The sequence below is a fragment of the Microtus ochrogaster genome, linkage group LG2 (genome assembly GCF_000317375.1).
Source record: "Microtus ochrogaster isolate Prairie Vole_2 linkage group LG2, MicOch1.0, whole genome shotgun sequence".
In the NCBI taxonomy this organism is placed as follows: Eukaryota; Metazoa; Chordata; class Mammalia; order Rodentia; family Cricetidae; genus Microtus; species Microtus ochrogaster.
The window spans coordinates 12,202,764-12,215,624 of record NC_022028.1 but is presented as its reverse complement, the minus strand read 5'-3'; the positions used below and the strand labels follow the sequence as shown (position 1 = coordinate 12,215,624).

The 12,861-nt window shown below is 39.8% G+C and overlaps 1 protein-coding gene across 1 annotated transcript in view; it reads left to right on the top strand.

Annotated features, from left to right (window-relative positions):
• Col19a1 (collagen type XIX alpha 1 chain) overlaps positions 1-7,982 on the top strand; it is a 319,373-nt gene extending 311,391 nt beyond the window's left edge. The window contains exons 47-49 of the mRNA XM_026785603.1: positions 975-1,103; positions 5,600-5,677; positions 5,859-7,982. Coding sequence (XP_026641404.1) covers positions 975-1,103; positions 5,600-5,677; positions 5,859-5,983 — 332 coding nt within the window. The 3' untranslated portion in view covers positions 5,984-7,982. The remainder of the gene's footprint in view (positions 1-974; positions 1,104-5,599; positions 5,678-5,858) is intronic.
• Positions 7,983-12,861: the final 4,879 nt, after the last annotated feature.

The following is a 12,861-nucleotide window of genomic DNA, read 5'->3' as shown; positions in this document are numbered from 1 at the left end:
GTTAATAATATACCATGTTCAGAAGCTGATTTTAAATGGAAAATTCTTATTCATATTTTCATACTTATAGTCTTTGAACTTCTTTTTATGGTTCTTTCAAGTTTCATTAGCACACCAGTTTTCTTGGTTCTACTTGTGTGTGGGGGGGTGTCATACGTCTGTGTTCAGGGCAGGAAGCGATTGGCTGGGATACGTCCCATGTGACCAAGTGCCTGTACACAGGCCACAGAGGATGTCAAATGTCCTCCTCTACCACCCTCCATCTTACTCCCTGGGACATGGTCTTTCACTGAACCTAGGCTTTGCATTCTCTGCTAGGGAGATCGCTAGACGTCCAAGTGATCTCCTGTCTCTGACCTCTGAGCACTTGGGTTACAGATGCACACAAGCCTTTGCAGCTTTTACAGGAGGGCCCAGGGTCTGAACTGGAGTCCACACGCTTGTGCGGCAATCACTGTTACCCACCGAGTCATCTCCCTAACCCCATCCGACATGTTAACTTTCATCTCAAAGTCCCACGACCTTAATAACTGTCTAAGACTTAGCAGTTACACCCCACTGCACCTACTGTAAAGGTGCTTTCGTGAGCTGATGGTGAGTCCCTGAGAGGGTGTGTTCGCTTAACGTTCTCTGTCATCACTGGACATTTTCTCTGGAACCCGTATACACATTGTTGTGCTCCAGGCAGTCTGTTAAATGAATAAGTGGCAATGCCTTTGGTTTGCTCTTTGGGAAAGCATCTTGTGTTAGAAAGGACTTAATTCGCAAAGATGTATCCCTCAGTGCCTAACAAAAACAACTTCATGCAATTGATTCTTTGTTTTATAAAAACACAGCCGTCAGACCAGTTGGTATATAATATGTGCTTAAATCAGTAACTGAATTTTTTTCAACTTCTTATAAAAGTATTTGGAAATCATTTGACATAAAAACACTTCCATTTTGTGACGTATCTTTTTCTTTCACGAATGCAGAGAGGATGGCTGTGTTTCTGTCCCAACTTAAGCTGCCAGCAGCAATGCTGTCCGCTCAAGCTCAAGGGAGGCCTGGCCCACCCGGGAAGGATGGGTTACCTGGACCCCCGGGAGACCCCGGGCCCCAAGGTAATGTACAAGTATAATATTGTATTGCCAGGTTTTTAATCCTCAATATTTAAAACATGCTAATTGCCATTAAAAATGTGTGAACTATTTTGTTAATATTTTATTTTCTAGTGATAAATATTATTACTACTGCAAATTTAAAACTGATATGCCTGCTACTCTAAGTTCCCCTTCATGAAATCCTGTGTAACAATAACATCAATGCTCTCTGTTGCTCTATTGTTATGCAGGATCCTAGAGTTGTTTCTGTCTCCATCTCACTGCCAGGCAAGGCTTCTCTTCAGAGAGTCTTAAAGAAACTGAAGAAAGAGTCAGGAGATTCTGCTACAATAGTCATTTGGGGCGAACACCTAATGGGGGGACCTTTAGAGTGATTGTCTAGTAGAGTTTTGTAGATGGTAACTTTTAAAGTATAGACATAATCTTCTTTTAACTTATATTCATTTCTGAGAATTTCATAAATGTATGCAGGGAAATATAATGATTTATATTCCCGATTCCCCATCCATGTTTCCCATGCCCCCTCAATAGGCCCTCCCCAAGTTCCTGTCTGTCTTTTAATAACTCACTAAGTCCAGTTAAGGCTCCCCATATGTGCACAGGTGTAGAGCCATCCCCTAGGACATGTGAGACCTACCGGTGGTCACATCATCCATTAGGGATGAGTCCTCTCTGTGCTTGGGAGGCAGAGACAGGCAAATCTCTGTGAGTTAAGGCCAGCCTGGCCTACAGAGCAAGTTCTGGGACAGGTTCCAAAGCTACACAGAGAAAGCCTGTCTCAAGAAACAAAACAAAACAAACACACAAAAAAGAATGAGTCCCCCTTCCCCAGCCACTGTCAATAGTTCCCTAGTAAGGGGCAGGGCCTGGGGGTCTTCTACTCCATCAATGCCAGAACTTTTAGATAGCTTAATCTTGGGTAGGTCTTTGGGCAAGTGTGCTATGGGAACCCTTCAGCCAATGACCTTTGAGATGCTGGACCACTTTGGGTGTGGTCTTGGGTACTATAAAAACAAATGTAAAAATATGTGTACTCTCTCAACTGCTGGATTCAGTTCCTGTTCCCCATCCGTGCAGAGGATTGTCTACCCAAATTAAAAAAAAAAACAAAAACAAAAAAAAAACCTTTATTATACTCCATTCTGAGCTAGTGTGGGACTAATTTATTGAAAGTGTCTACATCTGGCGCCCAAGCTGGGTTTATTGAAATCCTCTACCTTAAAGGATATTTTGTATGACTTCTAAAGTCTCTAAAGACAAACTTAAGTTGTAAAAAAAGGAAGTGTCCCACTGATGACAACTTGAAAAGACAAATGCTCTCAAATTTTGCTTGATTCAATTATTCTGACACAGCTATTCTGTAAAAAAATGTGGTTAGCAATCTGCAAACTGACTAGATAGGTCTGCATTCAGACGATTCATGAATTCTGACAGAGAAATGCCTAATTAATATGTCTGAACCATGATAAACAAACTGACAGCAAAAGAAAACCTATCGCACCTGATAACTATGAAAGACATGAGTCACATCAAGTTAAATGGGAGGTCAGCATAAGTGTTGGCCTCTATGGTCATTTTCAAAACCACTATTGTTTCCTTAAATATCTGCCAGGCCTCCTTACCCTTATTCCCCAGGGAAAGCTAGGTGAGTGCGCATCTGCCCATTCTGCAGCCCAATGGCGCAGGACAATCAGATCCGCAGCCCCATGATACAGGACAATCAGAAGTGATATGGAGTCAAGTCAAAGAAGAAACTCAGTTTATTACTGTGAGCGTCAGCTTATGTAGGTTAAGTGACATCATGTGATGTGGGGGTACCTCCAGCCAATGAGAGATAGCCAAGCCCTCCTTCTGGCTGGAGGGATGTCTACCTAGATATTGCTGTCTCATCCTCAGTAGCTTTGAGATTATCCCTCAAACTTAATTAATCAGGCTTTTCTTTGTCCTACAGGCCTCAAGGTACAGGCCCTGAGATAATTTTGGCCCAACAAATATCCATCTTCCATTTCTCTTAGGTCAGGAGGTTTGACTCAGAGTTGAAGAAAGGGGAAGTGTAGACTCATAGGTAGTCTTCTGTGTGTATACACTTATTTTTTTATAATTTAAAGTTTTTCTTTTCTTTGTTTTACTCATTTTACACACCAATCACACTTCCCCCTCCCTCCCCTCCTCCCATCTCCCCCAATCCCCTACCCCCATCCACTCCTCAGAGAGGCTGTGGCCTCCTCCCATGGGGAGTCAACTAAGCCTGGCATATCAAGTTCATATCAAGTTATGGCAGGACCAAGTCCCTCCCCATTTGCACTTATATAGGGTGGTTATTATCTTTCATTCGTTGAGTCTCTTCTGAAGTCAGAATGAGTGAGGACTGGAAAGACCTCTAAATGCCATCTGAACATGTGCTACTCAAACCACATGAAGAATAAGCCAGGTTAATACCAGTAGAAAAATTCAGATGGATCCTTCAAACCTTTCTAGTCCAAGAGAATACACAAGATGGGAAATAGGGTGACCTGGTATAACAGAGTTCCGACTGGAGTTGCCTTTCCCACACATGCTCATCGCTCCAGGCACCTTTCCAGGTGATCTGGAAGGTTCTGTCACGGGCAACTCTATGTCAAAAATGTCAGGGGGGGGGCAGTTGAAAACAAGACTCATATTCACTACACAGGCAACTAATCAAAAGAAGAGGAGCCGCCCTTTTGCAAGAGATTTTTGTGGCTTTAGCCCATGGCTGTGTGTACATCACAGACTACAACTTCTAATAGAGATCTGAGTGCAATTCTTGAGTTTGAAGGAATTCCCCCACATGATTTCCAGTTTTTTTTTTAATGCAAGATCTACTAAAATGGACACAACTTCTGTCGCACCAGAGTTTCTGACAACAAACATACTTAGAAGTTGTTGCCTCTGCTTGTTTCCCCCCTGGGGCTTCTGACAGTGAATATCGCTGTTTATTGATGCTTCAACTCTTTGTAATGTTAAATTTGCCAGAAATACAGCAGAAAAATAAAGTTTGCAGAGAGAGAGAGACAGAGAGAGTTTGATTTGGTGTTCTTTTAAAAGAACTTTGCATGTAGAGTTAGCAGAAGATAACGAGGAGGACAGGGGAGAAAGAGGCAAAGGATCTAGTCTACCTATCCACGGCCATCAGTTTTAAGAGGACAATACTGGGGGTCGTTGCTCTTCTTTTTGAACTTTTAAAGTTTAGGTAACATCAGCTTCTAAGTCAAGGCAAACCCTTGTTTTTAATGCAGTGGCCCATAGACTGGTCAACAGTCCTAGGATAGTTCTGACTGAACAAAACGATTAGCAATGGTGTCCTTTGGAAACAAGAGGACAAGACTGTCAAAATGGCTGAAGGGTTCAGCAGTCGGTTAGTGAACCAGAACCAGGGAAGCTGAGCACTCTGTGTGTGTGTATCTGTCTGTCTGTCTGTCCATATGAAAGCAACACCCTCAGAATCAAGGCTATTTTCTGAGCTCATGCTGTGTACACTGCTGTTTCTCTCATCATATATTAATCTTCTATTTCATATTTATCATATAGTAAACATAAACACCAAGTTGGGTACAATAAAACATGGAGGATCTTACAGATACACAGCTAATATATAAAGTACCAACAAACCAAGCTTTTAATAATGAGAATTTTGGTACTATAGATAATCCTTAAATATATTGTTCCTATCTCCTCCTATATGTTTATGAGAGGTGTGTGAGCTCTCTTCAACAGAAATTCTGATGGAGTCTACATACAGGAAACAGGAAAGAAATATACAGAAATAAATTCTATTTCATATGAGAACAAGACAGCATAAGAACATAGACTCTATGAAATGAAATAATCAATTAATTAAATGAAATAAAAGGAACAAACAACTCACAATTTCAAGATTGGCAAAATAGAAATTTGAGTCAAATCAGTTTAAGATAACAACACAAATATGCTTTACTGTAACCGTTTATAAATGTAAAGGACCAGAAATTTTATCTGCCACAATGTGAAAGATTGAGAAGTCTCCAAAGTACTTACAATGCATTTTTAAAGATTTATTATTATTATTATTAGTTTGTTTTGGTTTTTTTTGCTCTTGTTTTTTAAGACAGAGTTTCTCTGTGCAACAGCCCTGACTGTCTTGGAATTAGCTTTGAAGATTAGGCTGGCCTTGAACTCACAGAGATTCACCTGCCTCTGCCTCCCAAGTGCTGATTAAAGGCAAGGGCCACCACTGTAGGGCCTATTTTTATTATTTTTAAAAGTAAGCCTCACTATCAAAAGCTTGGTTTGTTTTAACTTTACATATTAGCTGCATAGTTATCAGATCCTTCATGTTTTACTGTACTCATTTGTGTCTCATGTTTGATAATGTGAAATGAATATTAATGTTTAATGAGTGAAGAATCAACACGCCTCAGAACACAGGACTTCCATGAGCATGCCAGTGTTGAATACTCATGTTTTCTTATCTCTCTTCGTGTTTATCTCTCACGCAGGCTACAGAGGACAGAAGGGGGAAAGAGGAGAACCTGGGATTGGGCTGCCAGGGAGTCCAGGCCTTCCTGGATCTTCAGGTAACAGACATATTATCTTTATGCATGCAGGCCTCTAAAAGATGAGCCTCTTCTGCCCCCTCCCCCCCCCCCCGTGGGCCTTACCTGTTCAGCTAAATGGCCCATGGCAGCGGGGGAGGGGGAGGACAGGCAGGATCGCATGTGAGCTGCATTCTCACGGTGTATTTTATTTCATTGGCAGCAGGTTTGCCAGGTTCACCAGGGGCCCCAGGGCCTCAAGGACCCCCAGGCCCCAGTGGAAGGTGTAATCCAGAAGACTGCCTCTATCCTATGACTTCTGCCCAGCAGAAGGCAGGTGGAAAATGAACACTACAGAGGAAGACTCGTTCCTGGTGAGATCGCCGTGCCATTAGAGCCGTTGATCCGTGCTTTACAGCCACATGCTGTCAAGGCCTATGATTTCTGAATCGTTTTTCTTTGCCTTTTTTTTTCTGCCTCTGATGTGGCACAAACATCTGAAGCCACCATCTGAATCCTATCCTGACAGTAATTGGAAATCAGTATTTTCAGATGTTTCCCAACTTCATTCTGTGTGTTTTTGCTTTACCGTGGCTATGAGTTCTACTCAGTTTCATATGAAAATGCAAGCGAGCCTGTCACGGGTTCTTCAGAAGAAATCCCATGAGGTGATATGGGCCACAGACGACATACAGTTTGTGAACTCATCAACATGGTTAGACTTTGATTTCTGAACTTGAATTTTTGAAATTTATATTGATATTTTCTTCATATTTAAATTTACAATTGTTGCTTGAAAGTCATCTTTCTGCTCTTTTGAGACTGAGACAGCATATTACTGCTGTTGACTGTCCTATGACTGATTTTTTTATGAGAAGTCTTATACCATTCTACATTCATTCTGTTTATACAGAAAAATAGGCAATAAGAGATCCACTTTTAAGTTATTTTTCAAAGGACAAACTATGGGAGACTCTTTATCAGGGAGCCCCCAAACTCAGCATAGCTAACCGTCGAAATGACTTTGCGTCTTCCTTGCTGTGAGCTCAATTTGAAGTACTCCTCAAGACATTGAACATATCCTACAAGAGAAAGAAGGAACCAAACTAACCCTATGCTCACTGCTCACTTCAATGAGTCTCCAGTGATGGAGAAAGTGGTTTTTCCCTAAGAGGTGTTTGGTGGTGAAGTCAAAGTACCAAGTACCAAGTCTTTGGATTTTGACAAACTTTAGTAGCCTGGCAAGACTTTTGTGCTCTTTCATGAATTATTTCTGACTTTGTGATCCCCAGACCCACCATTGGGGCAAAGCACAGGACTTGTAGTGACAGAAACAGAAGAGTCCTCACCTTGCAAAGTGAGGGTGAAGCGCCAGCCAATGAATAGGTGGAGCACACGCCGTCCTAAGGAGAATCATGGATGTCTGTTTAGAAAGAGTCCGGTTCTGCAAAGAAAAGATGGAGATTCTACGTGAAAGGCTCTCCATACCTACAGTGTTATGGGTTTGGAGATTTCGCTCAGTTGTAGAGCACTTTCCTGGTAAGCTCAAGGCCTTGGGTTCCATCCTCAGCTCTGGGGGAGAAAATAAAAAAACAAACATATGCTCTAAAAGGAAGCAAAACTCCAGTGGGGTTAGCTGAATTATCCAACGGTATTTTATACTCCCTACCCATTCATTGTTTGGAGCAACTTTTTGTTGCTTGTCTAGAATATTTAGCACAAGGACGGACGTTGCTGGGATCTAATTCATTGGATTTCCCCAGAAGCTGAGTGCACACCACCAGAGCCCTCCGGTCACAGAGACTAATTCACACCTCAAGGAGCAGCACATATTCCACAGGATAGGACGGTGTTTTCTACCTACTAATTAAAGCAGGCAATGAATTTACGAAAGCAAGCCCCCTGAGATTGGGAAAGCTGTGAAGGGTTTTCCCGGGAAGCATGCCTGACGTAAGGCAGAGTTTGTTCAAACGCACCCATAATTTGAACTGACTTTCCTTACAAATAGATGAGCTGCTGGCCGGGTACCGTCAACATAATTGTGCATAAATATAGCTTTTTAGGTATTTAATATTGAGTTTTCGCTGTGTATTTCCTTCCAAGTTTATTTATTTTCCAAGTCTACTTTATTTATTCCCAATGTTTTAAACATTTTGTTGCTTATTCTTTTATTTTCTTTCTTATGCAATACCTGCAATGGTGCTGTGTTTTAAACTCATGCAATTGGAAGATGCAGACATTTGTATATGTATCTTCATAATCAAACGACAGTCTACCCCCCCATGTACATAAAGTGAAAAGATGGTGCTATGTGTATATTTTGAGCTTTCAATTTGTTAAATTTTCTGAAAACTTACAAAATACCTGGCACATGTTAATTTACTTGAATTTGCTGTAAAGCTAAGACTTTTATATGTTTTCAAAGATTATTTTTCATATTAATTGACAGGTTATTTATCCTTTTGCCTTTTGGTTTATTCAAACATATTTATTTCATAATTTTAATATTTTCATGAACATGTGACTGGTGATCAATGCATTTGGGTTTTTTTGTTGATCAGTTCATATGTAGAAAAAGATTTCTTGTTTTGTAAATTATATTCAATTGCATTCGCTTCAGTTCCACAGAACAGAAACCTTTCTTATAAGTGGTATAGTTATTATTCTTCCTTTTTCTAATTTCTGTGACTGTGAGGCTGACTTATTTCTATTTCAAGGATTTAGATTGATTCCTGTGACTTGAGTAGGGGATAAAATATTACATGATACACATTGAGAGTGACCTGTCACCGTGATTCAAGCTCATTTTTAAACTGGGGCATGTGACTAAGTCTGATATAACCAGAGAGAGGGGCCTGAGATTGCATAGCACAAACCCTCAGTCATCTTGGAAAGTTGTTTTTCTTTTTCGGCAACAAAGGGCTACAAGGAACACTCAGTCTAACTAGCATAACAAAGAGATTGGCAGGTGCTCAACCCTTCGATAAAAATAAACAGGATAATTCGGTCCCCCAAGTAGAATAGGAAATGTCCCCCTAAATAACCATTTGTTTCATTAAAAAAATAATTATTAAGAAAACTGTTTACTTCAGGTGTTGTCTTCAGCAAGAGGAAGAATTATTAGTTTTCTCTCATTCATACTGCACATATGTTTAAATACAAAATAATTACAGGCCATGATGACAATATTACAACTGGTTTTTTCCCATCAACAAGGATTTTAGGACTCTTTTTTAAATTTTATGCCAGTTCAGGTAGCAATTTTAGCTAGAAATGTTCCTATGTAGAGAAGATCTATTCCCAGTTCATTTTGCTGGCTTTTAGAGTCAAGAGAAAAGAGAGAAGAATGAGCTTTCCTCATGAAAGCGTTGAAGATTACTTCCAACCACAACAGAAGCAGTCTGGCTTGAGATTTTCCACATCTTACCTTGATCAGAGCCATTTAAAGACTTTGACCTCTTGTGCTTTTTTTTCTGTATTTCACGATATAGTTGAAGATTGAAATTTTGCCTACTACAAAGCTTAAGGAATTACTCCACAATATACTGCCTATACAAATTACCATTTGATTCTGAGTTTATAACCAATTTCTATGGCTATGCCCTAGACATGGTTCAGCTCTTCAGCATTTCTGAGAAACTTATTACATACCTCCTTTGCCCACAAGATGGTGTTGGCGGCAGTTTGTTCAGAACCGAACAGACTCCCAGAAGTCTAAACCCTAGAAAAGTTTGGTGAACAACTAAGCCAGACATTGGCCTTTGCACTTTTGTTTTGTAAATATTCTTTGTTATTCATTTAATTAATTTGCATTTTTCAGAATTTTCAGTAGCTTTGTGAGGCAGGCACAATAGCTTTTGGTTTGTTGGTTGTCTCATTTGTATTTATTTATTATGTGTATACCTATATGTGACATGTGAATTTGCTATAAGGCTGTCTTATGCCACTTTTGCATTTTGGTGACTAATGTGCACACACTAAGTATTCCTCCCGCCTTGCAGACAGGGCAGGTGTCCCTCTGACAAATGAAACACATTTAGCTTAGCACAAGGAGCTATTTACACATTACACAATGTCTAAACTCCTTATTGCTCAAGATAAATTTTGCAATTAAATTTGTACAATGTCTATTTTTCTAGAAATATGTCACCCTTTACAAAAATAAGTAAGAAAACCGATTTTCAAAATGCCATCCTTTTTATTTTAAATGCCATTCTTCTTCTAGTGTTGGTAGCACTAGCTCAAGACTGAGAATTGGGTGCAGTGATGTTGAGGTCATTTGAATGACCCAGGGAAAAGCTGAACAGGTTTGACACTTGCCCTAGTCCTTAACTTACTTTTCTACACTTGTCTTGATGTATCTACCACTCAAGACGCACGGTGTTTTCTCTCCTGGCTTCAGAGTGGGACATATCTCCCTTTGTATTTCTCTCATCTCAGAGATTAAAGAACCTCTATGAGGAGAATCCCAGGAGAGTTTTAATTATCGCCCTTTAAGTCGTGTGCATCAGAGTAATGCTGTAGCCCATTGACTTGTATTTCTTCATCATCACTTGTGTAAAGTGGCGTTTGTTGGATTAGACATATTCAATGAGTAGGAGTTCCAGGACACAGAAAAAGAGGTTATTTCTATTTCTGTTTCTATTTACTAGTGTAGCTGGAGCTACCACAGCAACATGTCACTGAACCAAGTCATGACTTTGTTCATCAGTTTGGTTTGATTGAATGCAGCTCCAAGCAGACCCAGAGAACACCGATTCAGGCAAGCAAACCAGCAAGAAAATAATTACCCAAAAGACAAAGAGGAAACTTAGTCTAGCAAGAAACAGCTACACAGAAAAATTTTCAAGTTTGATTTCAGTAGTGATGTATGGTTTGACTGAAGATGTCAGCTGGTTACTTCACGGACTTGCCCAAAGTGAATGCTGGAAAAGGAAGCATCACTAAACTCCAGACTAAAACTGCTCAGCATGTAACAAGAGTCTGGGCGTTGCTTGACCATAACAAGCTGACAGGCATCAACATTAATTTTACAACTTTTTATTTTGCTTTGGTTCTTAAGGTGTATTTAAAGGATAAATACTTGTAGTGAATTTGAATTCAGATTGTATAATGGACTATTTTATAACTATTTATTTTTAAAATAACACTTGGGGTGTATTTTTCTCCATTTTGTGTGTGCGCTATCTTACTTCATCAGCTATTTAAGGTTGAGTTTTATTACACTCCCTTCAAGTGGAATGCTCCTCACTTCTGATAAATCCCAGTGAATATACGCTTGTAGGCCTTGGTTCCTCTCACTTTATTATGGGTCAGGAATGCCTCGCCTCTCTCAGCAATAAAAGAATCCACTCTAAATCAGGGACCTCTAAGGTGCAATTCTTAACACTGTCTACACTTCCGTCCTTCTCCATGGCTGAAGCTCCACCCCAGTTCTGTTCTGTTAGCTCTTAGCCACGCTAAGGCTTCACAGTCACCCTCACGCCAAGAGCAAGCCCACAGCATCCGTGGAGCCCGGGACTGCTCTACTGGAGGTTCAGTGTCTACCACACTGGCCTCACAGTTTGAATTTGTGACCTTCCTCCCTGGCAAACTATGCAAAGCCCGGTGTATTGATCTCAGATGAGAATTATAAACAGAAACAGAAGTAAGAGTGAGTCCAAAATGATGTTCTCTTCTAACAGAAGTTAAAATCAAGTTAGACTTCTTGCTAGAGAGACCTCTTAGAAAGCTAAGACGGGTCGTGACTAACGTTCCTCCTATAATAAGTGTCTTAGCATGGCAATACATATTTAAATATATAGTGTGTTTTCTAACAGAAATTAATTAAATCAAAATATGCCAGTGGCTTTATATGTTTATATGGACTAGCTCATGGCTTAAACAATTCTTAACTATCCTTACCTTCATATTCCCTTACAATAAATTAAGTGGGTGCTCGCTAACAAGTATTGTCTTCTCACATGCAACTGTGAACCTGGAGACCAAATAAAAACACATCAAAATAAACTTGAAAAAGAAGACATGAATCCCAAAACGTTCCTTGGAGTCAATTTCCTCCATTTTTTTTTTCTCTTCAGTTACAAATGTAGAACGAATGGCAGCACACAAAAGCATGGGAAACAGAAAGTTAGTGTAACTTGACAGTTTTTAAGACACAAATATTTATCAGACAGCTCCCTCTTGCCAATAACCAGATCTATCAAGCATGCTACAGGTATTTGGATAACCTTCTCAATGCCATTTGAGTGCATGTATTGCATATACAATATTATAAATGACTGACTTCTATTTAATATTTACTGAGCCATTGGTACTTAATGTTCAACATCAGAAGTTGATAAAAACAATTTAAGTACACAACTGGACAGTATTTGACTACACAAAAATCATAACCTATAAGGCCTAAGCACGAATATTGTCTTAGAGTTTTAGACTATTTATGGCCATTTTCCATTTGTTACAAAAGAAATAGCTCACTAATGTCTCATTTTTAGTGCCATTTGTATACTCCCTTCCCGAGGGTTACCAGCATGCTTAAAGGTAATTCTCTTGCTATTTGCGATTATTTGTATTAGGGGAGATTTTTCACCAATATTGGTTAACTTCAAACGTGGAGATTTTATACCTCAGAAACAATATACCTCCAAAATGAAATAATTCAATTGTAAGTGATCTTTGAAGCAGGGATTTAAACTAAGCACATTTGGGGTCGGATCGGATAATGTTTAAGGGTAGCAATATTGGTTTAACCAGCTTGAAATATAAAATCTTCTACATGGGTCACCAAACTGTATGATATGACCACTCATTCATACTCTTCTGGCAAGCAGAAGACAATTATCCAAAATCACCAACAAATATATGTGCTCAGGCTAGAAAATTATTTTCATACTCATTAACCAGCCTGTTGGCTATTAGGGTTACGCATCAAATCATCCCGCCTTGGAGGCATGAGTAGAAAGAAACCAGAAATCATTTGCTCTTGACTAATATGCAGTTTCTCAGCAACTTCAGCTGTCTATACATTCCCCTCTTGACACGTTCTCTGATCGACACTACCCAATCTCTACAGCACATCAAGGAAGATGTGGAGATCTCTCTCTGCTAGGGATGCATAGTAGGCCTGCCTGGGTTTAGCAGCCGTCTTTCACGGGGAGCATTCACTAGGCACATTTTTTTTTGCAAGTTTTTCATCAAATATTAGTGCTTCCCGTCAACTGTTT